We start from the raw sequence: 18525 nt of genomic DNA, 5'->3' as shown, positions 1-18525 counted from the left end.
TCACCGGTGTGTCTGCACACATGTTTTGTCTTCTATCACTACTTTGCAATATCAGGTTCGCTCAGCGTCTCTTTGCCTCACCAGTCCTGTAAGGGACATATACTCCAACATTGATGCTCCCTGACTCCACTGGTGGCACAACGTTGTGAAAGACGAAGTGATATTTGAGCTCACACTCCAATGTGAAGAAGACCCAACGATTTAGTTGCACTTTCGGAAAGAGAAAATTGAGCATTGCGATAAGTCCATAGCTTTGCCCACAGAACTATAAACTAACTACTGCTTGGTATTTGATTTCTTATGAAATTGTACTCAGTTTTTATAATTGCCACTCTCATTCGTTGTGGATTTGTGATGCAGAATCCTGGCCATCTGAACCCCGCCATCACCATAAGGGAAGAGTCAGATGGTCGTATAACTCAGATGGTGATTGCAACAAAAAGCTTGGACTGGCCGACGGCTCTCCCAACCCTAGCTTGACAGTTGCATAGAAATACATGCTGTCACACTTGGGTAAGGAGAACCGGCGTCTAATCTGAGCATTGTGTTGCTATCCAAATCTGGGTTAAAAGGCAATCTGACTCTTCCCTAATACAGATGACTTTTTGGGTCAGCTGCTCCTTAAGAGTTCTTTTTCTATGTATAGATCAATTAAATGGAGTTGACTCACCCATAAAATAGGAGATAACTTGCTAATAGCTGGGTGTCCAACCACTGGAACCCCCACCAATCCTGGCAACTGGGCTCTGAAATACCCTGTTAGAATGAAAATTGCATGACATAGCTAAGCTCTCTATATGTGTCTCCTACAGTCCTGTTAACAAGGAATGGAGAAGTGATGCACATGCTCGGCCACCACTCTGTCTGATGGAGCAGTTCAGAGCCTCTTTATTTAAGTTAGAACAGCAACATAAATATAGAGTAGGTGAAACTTTGCATTTCTGAAGGCCAATGCTAGACCAACCATCTAATGTGTGTGTAGGCCTCTTTGCTCTCCCCTATTAGATAATTTTTTCGGGAGAAAAGGATTGGGTAGATTGAAAGCAAATGTACAATACGTTTGTTGCTCAGCTGCATAAACTACCACAAGAGCAACTTAAGCTCCACAAATACTGTATATTAGATTAACGTCAGCCGAGCCATCTGATATCGGCAGGTTTCGCCGACAGTCTAATGTGTATGGGGCATCTGCGCACATGGCTCCACAAATATATTAGATTAACGTCAGCCGAGCCTTCTGCTATCGGCAGGTTTTGCCAACAGTGTATTGTGTATGGGGCATCTGGGCAGATGATTGTCACTTGAGTTAAGGATTGGGCAAGTCCAATGTCGGACTGCTAATTATTTTGTTCTCCCAGAAATATGGTAAGTCTCCTCTAGAGATATCTGGCAGTGGCTCTCTCATCGAGAATACAGGAGCCCTTCGCCAAGCGAATGACGCGCCCCTGGGCCTGCTGTGTCGTGCGGCATCGCACGCACGGGGGGTTACCCGGAGCCGGATCAGATGGGGGTAGTAGTCTCGTGGCGGTGATCCGGTCCGTGCCCAGGGAGTCAGACTAAGTGGCGCTGTATTAGCGGTAGATGTTGGACGACTACGCCACCCGTTGAGTACAGCTAAGGAGCTGCTGCTGCAGGGCAGACCGCTGAGGCCGGTGGTAGGATTGTGCAGCGTGATAGTATAACCCCCAACAGGAGGGGTATGGCCTCAGGGCAGCCGACGTGGATGATGGGGGTAGCAGGAACCACTCTGAGACGGTACGGTGTAGTTCAGGGTCTTTACTGGTGACAACGATAGACCCTCCCGGAGTACTGGCTAGCGATTGGGGCCTGGTCAGTCCTTGAGCAGATGGGATCCCCCTTGGCCAGGCGGAGTTGTAGGCCTCCCAAACTAACGATACTCTTCTGGCTACCTTGCTAGAAGCGGGTATAAGTAGCCCACGTCCCTGAGTGTACCGTGTGGTGCTCACCCGTATGGCCGGTGACTCGGGGCCTTCTAGTAGCTTCCGCTCCACGACGGCGGTGCTGGTCCCACGCGTGTGACCGTGCCTTCGGGTTTCTGGGCCAGAGGACCTGCAATCCCCTGCCGGTCGGTTTCTGCTGCTGGATAGGAGTTAGTCCCCACAGCCTCGGACTCCGGGTCCGGTGATAACTTCTCAGTCAGGGCGAGCTCTGCAGCTGCCAGCCCCTGACTCCTTGTAGCACTGCTCCCACAGAGCTCCTGATGTTCTTTTCCTATATCTGCTTCTCTTCTCTGTCTCTACTTCTGGCATGGCCCGGGAGCTGGGCCCAGCCGGAGCCACAGCTCCCTGTCAGCCCTCCTGGCTGAACTCTCCCTCTGAACTCTCTAACCCTGCCTCAGCCCCAGGTTTATATAGGGGAAGTTCTTCCCCTCCCAGGACTGGGCAGGAGGTGTGGCATGCATAGGATTCCTGACCAAGAGACCTCCCACCTGCTCTCAGACATAACATTGCTGTTACTGTGGAAACCAGACCCCTGGCGTGCCACACGAACACTTCCTGTGCATTGGACATGGCCGAGATAGGCTGAACAACTGTGTGGCTGACAGCCATCTGAGGAATATCAAGGGCTTTATTTTGCTCTCCCTACAGAAAACCCAAACAAGAGGATTTCTTAGTGTGCACCTCCCTAAAAAAACAAGTATTTTTGGGTGCTCATTGGATTTTATTGAACTCATGAACCAGGACCAGTTTTGCACTCTGATTCAGAATAACTTGGTCGGCTTCCATATTACCAAGGACTCGGCTGCAAAACATTTCTACCAATGAACTAATTGTGGACGGCACAGCATCTTCTTAGTATGGGAACACAACCAGGCTCGGTCTGGCCTGGCGGGGCGCCGGGAAATTTCCCGGTGGGCCCCGGGCCCCTTGCAGAGAGAACAGGAGAATTTAAAAAAAAAAGTGGTCGTGGGCCCTTTAAGGGCGCGCGCACGCTCTTTCACCGACGCGATGCCCAGGACAGTAGTGGGAGGGGCCTGGGAGCAGGAGCGCAGGGGCTGCACTGCAGCGTCACACTCAGCAGACAGGGCCGCACGTCTGCTAAAAGTGACGTCACAGCGCGCCCTGCACTGCAGTCTCCCACATTAGGAGCCTGTCTGTACACTGTATGGGCTGGAGACAAGCCAAGGTACTGTAATATTTGTGTGATTGTATGGATTTTTATGTATATGCTGCCTGCATGTGTGTGTGTACAGTGTGTGTATATGCCTGTGTGTGTGTGTACAGTGTGTATATATGCCTGTGTGTATATTCCTGTGTGTACAGTGTGTGTATATGCCTGTGTGTGTGTGTACAGTGTGTGTATATGCCTGTGTGTATATTCCTGTGTGTACAGTGTGTGTATATTCCTGTGTGTACAGTGTGTGTATATGCCTGTGTGTACAGTGTGTATATGCCTGTGTGTACAGTGTGTGTATATTCCTGTGTGTACAGTGTGTGTATATGCCTGTGTGTACAGTGTGTATATGCCTGTGTGTACAGTGTGTGTATATATGCCTGTGTGTACAGTGTGTGTATATGCCTCTGTGTACAGTGTGTGTATATGCCTGTGCGTACAGTGTGTGTATATGCCTGTGCGTGTACAGTGTGTGTATATTCCTGTGTGTACAGTGTGTGTATATGCCTGTGTGTACAGTGTGTGTATATGCCTGTGCGTGTACAGTGTGTGTATATTCCTGTGTGTGTGTACAGTGTGTGTATATTCCTGTGTGTACAGTGTGTGTATATGCCTGTGTGTACAGTGTGTGTATATACCTGTGCGTGTACAGTGTGTGTGTATATGCCTGTGCGTGTACAGTGTGTGTATATGCCTGTGTGTATATGCCTGTGTGTACAGTGTGTGTATATGCCTGTGTGTACAGTATGTGTATATGCCTGTGTGTGTGTACAGTGTGTGTATATGCCTGTGTGTATATTCCTGTGTGTGCAGTGTGTGTATATGCCTGTGTGTACAGTGTGTGTATATGCCTGTGTGTACAGTGTGTGTATATTCCTGTGTGTGTACAGTGTGTGTATATTCCTGTGTGTACAGTGTGTGGATATGCCTGTGTGTACAGTGTGTATATGCCTGTGTGTACAGTGTGTGTATATTCCTGTGTGTGTGTACAGTGTGTTTATATTCCTGTGTGTACAGTGTGTGTATATGCCTGTGTGTACAGTGTGTGTATATGCCTGTGCGTGTACAGTGTGTGTATATTCCTGTGTGTGTGTACAGTGTGTGTATATGCCTGTGTGTACAGTGTGTATATATGCCTGTGTGTACAGTGTGTGTATATGCCTGTGTTTACAGTGTGTGTATATGCCTGTGTACAGTATATGCCTGTGCGTGTACAGTGTGTGTATATGCCTGTGCGTGTACAGTGTGTGTATATGCCTGTGTGTATATGCCTGTGTGTACTGTGTGTGTATATGCCTGTGTGTACAGTGCGTGTATATGCCTGTGTGTATATGCCTGTGTGTACAGTGTGTGTATATTCCTGTGTGTACAGTGTGTGTATATGCGTGTGTGTATATGCTTGTGTGTACAGTGTGTGTATATGCCTGTGTGTACAGTGTGTGTATATGCCTGTGTATACAGTGTGTGTATATGCGTGTGTGTATATGCCTGTGTGTACAGTGTGTGTATATGCCTGTGTGTACAGTGTGTGTGTATATGCCTGTGTGTACAGTGTGTGTATATGCCTGTGTGTGTGTACAGTGTGTGTATATGACTGTGTGTGTGTACAGTGTGTGTATATTCCTGTATGTGTACAGTGTGTATATGCCTGTGTGTGTGTATATATGCCTGTGTGTGTACAGTGTGTGTGTGTACAGTGTGTGTATATGCCTGTGTGTATATGCCTGTGTGTACAGTGTGTGTATATGCCTGTGTGTACAGTGTGTGTATATGCCTGTGCGTGTACAGTGTGTGTATATGCCTGTGCGTGTACAGTGTGTGTATATGCCTGTGTGTATATGCCTGTGTGTACTGTGTGTGTATATGCCTGTGTGTACAGTGTGTGTATATGCCTGTGTGTATATGCCTGTGTGTACAGTGTGTGTATATTCCTGTGTGTACAGTGTGTGTATATGCGTGTGTGTATATGCTTGTGTGTACAGTGTGTGTATATGCCTGTGCGTGTACAGTGTGTGTATATGCCTGTGTGTACAGTGTGTGTATATGCGTGTGTGTATATGCCTGTGTGTACAGTGTGTGTATATGCCTGTGTGTACAGTGTGTGTGTATATGCCTGTGTGTACAGTGTGTGTATATGCCTGTGTGTGTGTACAGTGTGTGTATATGACTGTGTGTGTGTACAGTGTGTGTATATTCCTGTATGTGTACAGTGTGTATATGCCTGTGTGTGTGTATATATGCCTGTGTGTGTACAGTGTGTGTGTGTACAGTGTGTGTATATGCCTGTGTGTATATGCCTGTGTGTACAGTGTGTGTATATGCCTGTGCGTGTACAGTGTGTGTATATTCCTGTGTGTGTGTACAGTGTGTGTATATGCCTGTGTGTACAGTGTGTATATATGCCTGTGTGTACAGTGTGTGTATATGCCTGTGTGTACAGTGTGTGTATATGCCTGTGTACAGTATATGCCTGTGCGTGTACAGTGTGTGTATATGCCTGTGCGTGTACAGTGTGTGTATATGCCTGTGCGTGTACAGTGTGTGTATATGCCTGTGTGTATATGCCTGTGTGTACTGTGTGTGTATATGCCTGTGTGTACAGTGTGTGTATATGCCTGTGCGTGTACAGTGTGTGTATATGCCTGTGCGTGTACAGTGTGTGTATATGCCTGTGTGTATATGCCTGTGTGTACTGTGTGTGCATATGCCTGTGTGTACAGTGTGTGTATATGCCTGTGTGTATATGCCTGTGTGTACAGTGTGTGTATATTCCTGTGTGTACAGTGTGTGTATATGCGTGTGTGTATATGCTTGTGTGTACAGTGTGTGTATATGCCTGTGTGTACAGTGTGTGTATATGCCTGTGTGTACAGTGTGTGTGTATATGCTTGTGTGTACAGTGTGTGGATATGCTTGTGTGTACAGTGTGTGGATATGCCTGTGTGTACAGTGTGTGTATATGCCTGTGTGTACAGTGTGTGTATATGCTTGTGTGTACAGTGTGTGTATATGCTTGTGTGTACAGTGTGTGGATATGCCTGTGTGTACAGTGTGTGTATATGCCTGTGTGTACAGTGTGTGTATATGCCTGTGTGTACAGTGTGTGTATATGCCTGTGTGTGTGTACTGTGTGTGTATATGACTGTGTGTGTGTACAGTGTGTGTATATTCCTGTATGTGTACAGTGTGTATATGCCTGTGTGTGTGTATATATGCCTGTGTGTGTACAGTGTGTGTGTGTATGCCTGTGTGTGTACAGTGTTTGTGTGTGTGTGTGTGTACAGTGTGTGTGTGTATATGCCTGTGTGTGTGTATATGCCTGTGTGTATGCGTGTGTGTGTCTATATGCCTGCGTGTTTAGGTGTCTTCACATATGTGTGTGCTTCCCTGCGTGTCTGCATTTTTGTGTGTGTGATTGTCTGAGTGTGTCTGTGCATTTCTGTGTGTGCTTGCCTGTGTGTGTACTTGTCCCCATTTCTGTGAGTATGTGTATCTGCTTGTGTATATTAGGGCTCTTTCACATGTCCTGATATTTACGGGACTGGAAATATCCGTGTCCACCTGTGTGTCATCCAAGTGACACATACTGGCGCTTGGGAATCAGTATACAGTTAGCGCTGTTCCCAAGAGCCGGGTGCTGAGCGCTGCCCTCATCATAGATCCCTGCAGGCGCTGTGATCAGCAGCAGCGGGGTCAATGATGAGAGTAGTAGTCTACTCCCACCGTGTCCGTGTCCAACTGTAAAAATAATAATAAAATAAAAAAATCCTAATACTCACCTCTCCTAAGTGTCACCTGCTGTAATCCGTGCGAGCGCTCACGCCGAGGAGAATGACTCCTGCAGCGAGCTTGCTCCAGAGCTGCGCTTATTGAATCACAGGGCACCGCTTGTTGAGCGCAGCTCCGGAGCCCACTCGCTGCAGGAGACATTCTCCTCGGCGTGAGAGCTTGCACGGATTACAGCGGGTGACACTTAGTAGAGGTTAGTATAAGGATTTTTTTATTTTATTCTTTTTACAGTTGGACACAGCGGGTATAGACTATTACTCTCATCATTGACCCTGCTGGTGCTGATTGCAGCACCTTCAGGGATCTATGATGAGGGCAGCGCTCAGCGCTCTTCCCAAGCACCGGGTGCTAACTGTCATCAGTGTGGGGGACATTTCGCGGTCTGGACAGCAGGTAAAAAACAGACATGTCAGCGTGTTTTGCCCACGGACACCACATGATCTGTGGAAAGTGGAAACACACTGACATGTGCACATACGCATTCATTTGAATGGGTCTACGTGTGTCAGTGTCTCTGGTACGTGTGAAAACGGTCACCACATGTACTGACGTGTGAAAGAGCCCTTAGTATGTGTCCGTGTGCGCTTGTTTTCGTGTGTGTAAGCGTGCTTCTGCATGTCTGTGTGCTCTTCCGAAGATTTATTATATTTGGAGAGAGATGGGAGAGAAATTTTAGGAGACAGAATGGGGAGATGTGTGAAGAAACAGTATGGTGAACTAGAGGAGGGGTAGGAATGAGTGCAGAAACAGAATGGGGAAGGGGGATGTATGAGGAAACAGTATGGAGAGTGGGGAAATAGTGTGAGGAGACAGTATGGAGGGAGAAAAGTGTGAGGTGACACAGCACAGAGACTAGGTAGTGTGGGAGAAGGTATGGAGATGCGGCAGTATGGGGGGAACAGTGTGAGGGCACAGCAAGGAGGGAACAGTATGCTGAGGAGGGGGAGTGTGATGAAGGGGCACGTTATAGAGACTGGGCACTATAGGGGGGACACAGTGTGAGAGGACAGTGTGAAGAGGGGGCCCAGTATGGTAAGGAGAGGACAGTGTGGAGAGGGGGCCCAGTATGGAAAGGAGAGGACAGTGTGGAGAGCAGGTACCATAAGAGGGGTAGAGTGTATGTCATGTTTTGTGCAGGGAGCATTGTAAGAGTTAGGTTTATTCAGGGGATCAGTGTAGATATTTTTATTCAGGAGCATTATAATGACACTGCTATCTTTAAGGGCATCGTGTCGGGATGTGCTGCAGAAGACCGGAGAAGATGGAAGTCTGCAGAGACGAGCTGTGGATGAGAAAAGTCATCATGGAGACTGGACAAGAGGGAGACGAAAAGAGAGAGAACGACTCTAATCAGAGAAGACGTCTCAGGTAAGACACCTGGATGTAAATGTTCATTTGTGATCCTGCCTGTGTCTCATCAGTACTGTGGTTCCTGTATGGTCCGCAGTCTGATGATGACTGATAACAACTCCCAGTATCTCTATTGTTAATTACATACTGGGAGTAATAGGTTTATGCGATACAAAGATATATGGGGCTGACCTGACATTACAATTGATGGTGGTTCAGATGATGTATTCATGTACTGATGTATTTGTGCGCGTCTGCGTGTTTGTATGTGTCTGCGTATCTGGAATAATATGTATTTTTGTAAGATGCGTGTATGTAACTGTGCATTGTGGTGTGTAATAACATTCATATGCTTGGCGCACCTTTACTAAATCTATTAGGACTTGCTCACATGTGTTAGGGAATTCCATTTGTCTTTCCACATTTAGGAACAGACAAGTGAAATTTGCTAACCCTGACATAACCATAGGGTTGTACTTGTATGGAGCGGGTTCAGGAGCTAAGCCTGCTCCATACCAGGCAGATGTCGGCTGTGTTACATAGCCGGCGTCTGCCTGTAACAGCAGTGATCAGAGCTCGCCTTGATTGCTGCTGTTTTGAGTATTTAAGTGCCCTTGTCAATCACTGACAGCGGCATTTAGATAGCACGATGGCCGGTGCATGCAGTCACCTGCTCCCTTCAGCCCCCTGTGACGCAGTTGCAGGTTGCTGGTGGGTTGCCAGTAGTGCTGAGTGAGCGTGGTCGGATAAGGTGTGATCCCAGCATGCTCGGGTGTTATCCAGGTATCTTGTAGTGCTCTGCTAATATGCTCAAGTCCCTGCGGTAACATGTTTTGCGGCGGTAGACAGAAGCAACACATGCAGTGATTACCTAACAAACAGGCAATTCCTTAATGTGTTGCGTCTGCCTACCGCCGCAAAACATGCTACCCTGGGGACTCGAACATATTAGCAGAGCACTACAAGATACCTGGATAACACCTGAGCATGCTGGGATCACACCTTATCCGACCACGCTCGCTCAGCACTAGTTGCCAGGTGCTGCTGCCATGTTAGTCGTTCAATGAAGCTCAGCGTGAAGTTGGGCTCCATGGAAGTGTCACAATCCAGGTGCCGGACGTTATTGCAGCACCCTCACTTTGTAGTTCGCGTTGACTGTAATGTCTCCCTCCTTGCACCGACCCAATAACAGGAAGCGAGTGTCGGCAGGGAGAATAAAACGTAATTTTCTCCGTGTAGCCTACGCTTTTCCATTAAGCCGTCTAACCAGGCTTTAAACCCTATTTACCTGCAGATTACCCCTATATCTGCAGATAAATAACGTTTTTCAAGGTGACAAGTTACCATTAAAGGGACTCTGGCAGTACGGAATGACTGTTCGAACAAAGTCCTGCCGCTCAGTGCTTCACAGCTGGTGGGCTGTAGTGTGGGCCCCTAGAGTCAGTTCCCCTGGTGGGCCCTAGGCACCCCAGTCCGACCCTGAACACAACGAATCCAATGACCGAAAGACCAAAATAAGGAGATTTCACAGTAACAACTGGCTCTCCATTGCTGTTATCATTCTAAAGATGGCATCAAATACAGGCACACAGGATATCTCCTAGCCTCTAACCTTCTCAGATAAACCAGGGTGAACTCTAACATCTAAGGATTTAATGAGCTTCGGCTATTAACGGTGCTGGAGAGACATAACGAAACAGAGGTTAACAATATTCCTTCAGCACGGCTTAAAATAATGAACGGTCGTGATATACGTATTCTGTGTCTGTTACCAATATTAATATTAGCATTTTTTCCCATAATTTGGCTCTAATGTGGTTTTATAAAAAGACTATAATTTTTCTAACATGCCTGCGCTAAAGTCAAGACTATCTGGACATTAAGCCCATGCAATAATTTGTATTGCCAGGGGCTTACATCGAGGCAAACGGGGCCCATTTTGCAAAGAGTAATCAGCAACAAAGGAAAATATTATTTAATGCAAATATTCTCCAAAAACTGGAGCCCTTGGTGCTTGTTTGTGACGATACCCGGAACCGGACCCGTTGCGGATGCTGGGGGTTGTAGTCCTCGTGTGGCGGGGACCCGGTCCCGTGGCTCAGGGTGGTCAACTCAAATGGCAGTCTATTTGTGTGGTTTTATGATATTCAAATGTCCGACTACTCCACCCGTGGATTGCGGTCAGAGTGAACCGCCGCTGCAGGTCAGACCACTGAGGCTGGTATTGGGAATGCAGAAGAGAATAGTATAACTCCCCACGGGAGGAGTATAGCCTCAGGGCAGTAAGTGGGGATTTTGGGGGTGATGGTGCGCGGGAGCAGCAGTAACCACACGGAGTCTGTCATGCAATGCAGGGTCTTTACTGTTGGTGGTATTAAGGGACCCGTCCGAAATACAGGTTAACAATGGAGGCCTGGTCAGTCTGAGAGCAACTGGGAAATCCTGCTGGTCAGGGGGAGTTTGTAGGCCTACCGTGCTGACTTCACTCTTTCTTGGCTATCCCGCTGTAGTGTAGTGGTAGCCCACGTCTCTGAGTGTACAGTGTTGTTCTCACCCGTATGACTGGCGACTCGGGCCTTCCGTGCATCTCACCCCTCCAGGGCAGTAGTGGTCCCTCTCGTGTGGCTGAGCCTCTGGGCTTCCTTGGGCCAGAGGACTTGAAGTCCCCTGCGTGGTGGTTTTCTGCTGCTGGGCTTATAACCCTCACAGCCTCGGACTCCAGTGTCCGGCTTTGTAAGTCTCTGGCCAGGACGAACTCTGCTAGTTCCCCTCCTAGCCTAGTGTTCCTCCTCTGCCTACAGGGACTCCTCAGCCTGCTGCTGACCTGTCCCTATCTGCAACTTGTCTCTGGCTTGTCTCTGGCTTGACTAGACTGTCTAACCCCGCCCCAGATCCAGTTTATAAAGGGCAGGTTTCTCCCCTCCCTGGACTGAGGCAGGAGGTGCTGCATGCTGAATGTCCCCAACCAGGGAACCTCCCACCTGCTCTCAGACATGACATTGCTGCCACTGTGGCGACCAGACCTGGGGTGCCATATTTGCCTTTTGTCTTCTTTAAAAGGTCCCTTGTTTGCAAACTTCTTAAACCCTGACGAGCCATGAGCAGATTGTCATTACCTAGCAAAGTTAAGGATGGTTCCCATGTAGGGTCCCCATGGCGGCCATATACTGTAGGTGTCTACTATAGTACATGCCTGTGTGTCTAATACCTTTTCAGAGGCAATGCATTTGGAAACATTTTTTTGCTTTTAAAGGGGCTTTCTACTTTCAGAAAGTCCCGGTCCCTTGCTGCAATTTGTTTAAAAAAACAAACAAACTATGCTTCACTCTGCCTTTCCAGGTACAACACTGAGTCTCCACCACTACTACCGGTGCCTGTTATTATTAACACTGACATCACTTCGATAGCGCTGCAGCCAGTGACTGAGCTCAGCGGTGCTGCCTGAGTTGACTGTACAAGCCGCAGAGAGCCGCTGACCTCAGTTACTCCCTGCAGCGCTGTTCAAATGCTGCAGATACAGAGGAGAGCTCTCCCAAATACAATGTCAAAATGTGAGTCCCCCTTAAAAGCTACAGTACCGTACAAACATTTTTGGCAGGTGTGAAAAAAATGCTGCAGAGTAAAAATGACTTGAGAAACAGAAGTGTAAATGTTTTCTTTGTATCAAGTAACAAAATAAAAAATGAATAAACAAAAGTGAAAGCAATCAATATTTGGTGATCGCCCTTTGCCTTCATCAATTCTTCTAGGTGCTTGCACACAGTTTTTGAAGGAACTCAACAGGGAGGTTGTTCCAAACATCTTGGAGAACTAACCACAGATCTTTTTTTGGATGTCGCTTTTGAAAATCCTTCTGTCTCTTCATGTGATCCCAGACAGACTGGATGTTGTTGAGATCAGGGATCTGTAGGGACCATATCATCACTTTCAGGACTCCTCGATCTTCTTTATCCTGAAGATCATTCTTAATGATATTGGCTAGATGTTATTACATGATGGATAAATATCTGCTTGTATTTCTTAGCATTGAGGACACCAAGAAATGGGCAACACTGAGGAACGTAGACGCAGAGTCTGTCAAGGAATCTTAGTGCAGCAGATGAAAGACACATAATTCTTACTTCTCTTCATAATTGGAAGATATCCAGCAGTGCCATCAGCTCAGAACTGGCAGCAACCAGTGGAACTCAGCTACACCCAACTACTGTTCAGAGAAATATGGCTGAAGTGGTCTTCTTAATGAAAAAAATTGTGGCCAAAAAGCCAGACCTTTCATAAGGTCAAGTGACACAACTATGTAAGAAAACATAGGAACTGGGGTGCTGAAAAATGGCAATAGGTGCTCTGGACTGATGAGTAGAGATGAATGAACCCAAACTGTAAACTCCGAACATGGACTTCTCCTGGAACTCTGTTTTACAGTTCGGGAGTCCAAGGAGGAGAGAGAAGGAGAGAAATTTTCCAGCTCCAAAGTTCAGGTCACCATTGATTTCTATGAAGTCTGGGTACAGTTCTGCTACCCAAACCAAACTTCGGATTGAAGTTAGGTCAAACCAGACAAACCAGAAATTGCACGGGTCCACTCATCCCTACTGATGAGTCAAAATGTGAAATATTTTGTTGTAATAAAAAGCAATTTGATTTAAGTTCTGGAGAGCAATACAATAATTGAAGCTCGGTGGATGGTCCTGGCAAGTCTAGGGCTGCATTTCAACAAATAAAGTTGGAAATTTGGTCAAGATTAATGGTGTCCTCAATGCTGAGAAATACAGGGAGATACTTATCCGTCATGTAATACCATCAGGGAGAAGTCTAATCTTCTCCAAATGTATTCTACAGCGGGACAACGACTCAAAACATTGAGCCAATGTCATTAAGAATGATCTTCAGTGTAAAGAAGAATAAGGAGTCCTGGAAGTGTTGATACAGTCACACAGAGCCCTGATCATTGAGTCTGTCTGGGATTATATGAAGAGACAGAAGGATTTGCACAAGTGACATCCACAGAAGATCTGCAGTTAGTTCTCCAAGATGTTTGGAACAATCTCCCTGCCGAGATCCTTCAAATACTGTGTACAAGTGACATGTACCTGAAAAACTGATGATCTTTTGAAGGCAAAAAGCAGTCACCAAATCTATTTAATTTCTCTTTTGTTCATTCACTTTGCATTTTGTCAATTGATAAAAATAAACTATTAACACTTCTATTTTTTAAAGCATTTTTACTTTGGGGATTTTTTTCCCACACCTGCCAAAAACTTTTGCACAGTACTGTATGTTCACAAGAAGTTTTTTTTTTTAAGTGCATTCACAGCTTCGAAAACACTTGATAAACGTTTCCAATTTTTTTTTCTGGGAAATCCACTTCCTGTTCATATGAAGAGGGTTTTATTATTCTTCCTGAAGGTTTTTTTTTAAATAGTAAATAAAAATCGTTTGGTGAAAAAAACAACAACTGTGGAACCTGATGGAACTCCTTCCAAAGAAGGAACTGTCAAATCAAAAGGCTGCAAAAAACACTTAGGGTAAAAAAGCTTTCAAAACTCATTTCAGGAATATAAAAACTCCTTCAAAAATTCTCCAAAAAGGAGAGTTTCCTGAACCGGTTTCCACTTAAAAAACTTGAATGTCTCAAAACACTTCATGTGAACATAGTCAAGTGTTTAATTATATTTACATTCTACGTCAGATTACCTAAATGAAGTACACTGCTGGTTAATGGTTACCTCTGTTTTTATCTGAATTCCTACTAACCTGTCACCTGTGTTCTTTCTGGGCAGTGCTTCACCTGGACACTCCCGTAGACCATCTTGACTTCTTCTCCTTCAGAGATACAGAGTTGACTCCCGCTCCGACACCACAACACAAATGTCATAAAACAGAGACCTATGAAACTAATGGAGACTACAAGGTAGATGCCCCCAAGGGCATCTCAACAGACGATTATCTACATCAGGTGATCCAAATGGGCTCCATTAAGCAATAAATGACCCGTCTACCGAGCTACAGCTACATTTGTCTTGGATGAAGAGTGTGAAAGTTGGTTTCTTGAAGTCAAATGAATGGACACATTCAATAAGTTCCTAATTGGAATCGAGTTTGTTGGACACCAAACTCATATATCCAAACCTATTGATGGGACTCATCCTTACTACAGTTCCGAGTGTTTTTATTTTGTCTTAACTAGATATGAGCGGATTTCACAAGTTTTGAATTCGCGAAATTGCGCAGATTTTAGCAGGAAATTGGACTCTGCAAACTAAATGTGCCTTATTATGATCTGGGGTCTGGAGAGACCCTAGAGAATAATAAACGTAAGATCTAGTGCTCACCTCTTCAACCAGAACCGCTGCTCCCTGACCCCTGTACGGTCCTCAGCTCCTCTTCTTACCACCGCCGTGCACTGAATCCTCAGGCTTCTTCACTCAAGACCAGAATTTCCATCAGCGACCAGTTTTTGGACATGTAAAAAGGTTGGACGGGGTCCAACATCCACAGGTAAGGGGTAATTAAAACTCACCATCTTATTTTGAATTAGTTTAAAAGAAAAATAAATCAAAAGCCAACAGCATAGGGACGCCGGGTCTATGCCTTTCGAGTCCAGCAACTCATGATTAAGAATCTCTGCTGACTCGAAATGCATAGACCCGGTGTCCCTACGCTACTATTGGCTTTTAATTAATTTTACTTTTAATGCCTTCATGACAGTTACGTCATGCAGGCTCGTAAATGAGGCTGACAATCTCTGACCGTGTCACTTAACACACGGGGCGTCATTCCATGCACCCATTGACTCACCCTTAACATGATCGTAAGGGGCCAATTGATTGCCATTACAGCCAACAGTCTGCTGAAGACCTTTGAGCCTGTCATTACAATTCTCCTGTAAAAGCCATCCCGTGGCCATCATTCATAGGAGACAGTGATTTTAGCTATATATACTAGTGTTGAAGCACTTCTATGTATAGCACAGACGATCGCAAGTTCAAGTCCCCTAAGGGGACTATTATATACAGTAAAAGGTGAAAAAAATGTCTCTGAAAAAAAATACAAAAGTTCAAGACTCCCTCCTTTTGCCCCATTAAAAATAAAAAAAAAATATCGACACATTTGGTATGAAAATATAAAGTAAAATAATCCGATAGGTTAACGGCGTAATGAGAAAGAAAATCGAAAAGCCAGAATCAAGTTTTTTTGCCCGCTGCAACATTGCTATAAAATGCAATAAGAGGCGATCAAAACATTGGATCTGCTGCAAGATGGTATCAGTAAAAACGTCGGCTCAGTGCGCAAAAAATAATCCCTCACACAGCTCCATATCCCGAAAACTGAAAAAGTTATGGGTCTCCGAAAATGGCAACACAAGCACAAATTTTTTTTTACAAATTTCCGAATATTTTTTTTCCCCTAAAATAAAAAAAAAACGCAATGGTGTCATTTAAAAGTACAACTCGTTCAGCAAAAAACAAGACCTCATACGGTAATGTGGACAGAAAAATAAAAAAGTTATGGCTCTTGGAAGAAGGGAAGGTAAAAACGAAAATGAAAAAACGAAAAATGGCCCCGTCATGAAGGGGTTAAACTAATTCAAAATAAAATGTAAGTTTAAATTACATCTTATCTGCGCATGCTGGTCCCTACCTATCTCTCCATAGCTATTTGTAGTTGTTTGTGCATGTGTTGCAAAGTTTTGACCCACATATACAGAAAAGCTCCGGGATTGGTCCTGGCTTAGCGTGAAGAGTCCTGGAGTTTCGGCACGTACGGTGGTGGTAAGAAGAGGCAATGAGCATCTTGTAAAGTGAGTATTTTTTCCATCCCACAACAGTTCAGTAAAATGATCAACCAGCTGACCGAAATTTTGCTGAATTTGTGTGGAGAAAATGACAATCAAAATCCATATTTTGGAGAGTGCAGAATTTTGAAAAATTCGAGTAGAATTCGATTCCACTTGAATAAACTCGCTCAACGTTTGTTTTAATAATATCTGGAAATATGTATGTAGATGTAAAATTACTTATGTAAATATTTGCTTCTGGATAATTCATCTATACACTAAATAATTCCGGCTTAGTGATTAACTGTTCTTCACAATGCCATTTTAAGCAACAACGGAAAATCCATAACAAAAATTTACATAGTAAATCCGCACCAGAAGTCAATTTCTGTAGCAGTTTTTTGCCTCATAAAATCTCATCCTCTTTACTTATCCTCTAATAAGCGACACATTTTCTATACTTAGATATGTATCGTAATGTCACAGGTGTATCAGGTTTGACAGTTGTTCTTGATCCGGCTGTAGAAGGTCGCTGCGCTTGGCTTTACAGACACCATCTTGATCTTTTCATCATCCTTCTCTCACTAGGACCCAGCAGTGATCTCCACCTTCTGCTGCTAATTAACACACCCTTGATTGATATTTAAAAACCCTCAGTGTCTCCAGAGAGTCGCCGGTGATAGATGTATCTTCCTCTGTTCAGGATTAGAGTTCTAGCAGTCGGCTAGTTTCTTCTTGGATTTCCTTGGTGGATGGCTGTCGTGATCTCTGGGGCTGACTAGTACTCACCCCTTCCCCACCCTACCTAGGGCCTAGCTCTAGGGTGAGTCAGAGATTTGGTATCCTGCTCGGCCATAGGTGCAGAACCTATTTAGGGATGATAAAGGAGTCAGGGTGTTGTAAGATCTGCCAGAGGGTCTCCACTCTACCTTCCCCTAGTTGTTGGACTTCCCCCCTTTTCCCATTGTTGTACGCTTGGTCCTTCCCATACCTAGCATGATACATAAATTCAACACATTTCAGTCCCATGTGGCTGTTACCTATAGGGATATGTTAGACAAAGAATTACGCAGACATCACTGGAACATAACAGGCTGTAGCCGAGGATCAGGACAAATTACGTCATGCAATTTATTTCCAGAGTTTTACAACTTTTCATGTAGATTATTTCCGTACATATGATGTAAAATGAGGTGAACTGACGTCTGAAATGACGAAGCATTTTGCAAAATATGTTGCAGTATCTCGTTTCGTAAAGCAATATGTAATTGTTTACCACTTCGAAAAAAAATAAAGCCGCTTCCTTTTCTTCAGGCTCGTTCCGCAGTGTTTGTTCTTGTCTGAGTCATTGGTTGCAGCTCTTGAGATTCTTTCTGTGAATGTAACAAGGACAATGTCTGGCTGGGGATTTAATTACTCTCATTATTTACATCATTTTCTATAGGTCTACCTTTATGCCAACAAAACAATTTTTAAGCCATAAACTCCCCAAGGTCCTTTAAAATGTAACTGTCCATTTAATTCTTTTTCCATAAATCATTATTGCACGTGAAAATAAGAAACTTTGTGATATATCTTATCGAAGAAATCTGTTTCTTTCTCCTCCTTGACTGATCTTTCTCAATTCAAGGGTAAAATCTGTAATCGGTGAAGAGAGATGATCCTATTACTGAGAAAGGAGATGACAGTTGGTGATTTTTAAATTCTATGGAGAGGGGAGAAGCTACATACAGTGTGGGGGCTACTGGGGGCCCTGCATACAGTGTGAGGTGGGGCTACTGGGGGGCCATGCATACAGTGTAGGGGGCTACTGGGGGCCCTGCATACAGTGTGAGGGGGGGCTACTAGGGGGCCATGCATACAGTGTAGGGGGCTACTGGGGGCCCTGCATACAGTGTGAGGGTGGCTACTGGGGACCCTGCATACAGTGTGAGGGGGGGCTACTGGGGGCCCTGCATACAGTATGAGAGGGGGCTACTGGGGGGCCATGCATACAGTGTGAGGGGGGCTATTGGGGGGCCATCCATACAGTGCAGGGGGCTACTGTGGGCCATGCATACAGTGTGGGGGGCTACTGTGGGCCATGCATACCGTGTGGGGGGCTACAGTGGGCCATGCACACAGTGTGGTGGGCTACTGTGGGCCATGCATACAGTGTGGGTGGCTACTGTAGGACCATGCATACAGTGTGGGGGAGCTACTTGGGGCCATGCATACAGTGTGGGAGGATTACTGGAATACTGGGTGCCATGCATACTGTGTGTGGGGGGGCTACTGGGAGCCATGCATAGAATGTGGGAGGGCTGCTGTGGGACATGCATACAATGTGGGAGGGCCACTGTGGGTTTGTAATGACCAGAGGTCCGAGAGAGATCCAGTGAGTCACAAACTGAGACAGAGACAGAAATAAACAACACTTTCTTTACTAAAACAGGGATTAGACTAAAATTCAGTATTGCATGAATCAGTCTCAG

At 45.4% G+C, this 18525-nt stretch overlaps 1 protein-coding gene across 1 annotated transcript in view; it reads left to right on the top strand.

The window, feature by feature from the left end:
* LOC141173161 (uncharacterized) overlaps nt 1-17365 on the top strand; it is a 31993-nt gene extending 14628 nt beyond the window's left edge. The window contains exon 4 of the mRNA XM_073657796.1: nt 14055-17365. Within this exon, the coding sequence (XP_073513897.1) occupies nt 14055-14260 (206 nt within the window). The 3' untranslated portion in view covers nt 14261-17365. The remainder of the gene's footprint in view (nt 1-14054) is intronic.
* The last annotated feature ends 1160 nt before the right edge of the window (nt 17366-18525 follow it).

This window comes from Phyllobates terribilis, unplaced genomic scaffold, assembly GCF_046119375.1.
Source record: "Phyllobates terribilis strain yellow unplaced genomic scaffold, ASM4611937v1 Scaffold_12__6_contigs__length_324123572, whole genome shotgun sequence".
In the NCBI taxonomy this organism is placed as follows: Eukaryota; Metazoa; Chordata; class Amphibia; order Anura; family Dendrobatidae; genus Phyllobates; species Phyllobates terribilis.
This window is presented reverse-complemented; position numbering and strand designations above follow the sequence as displayed.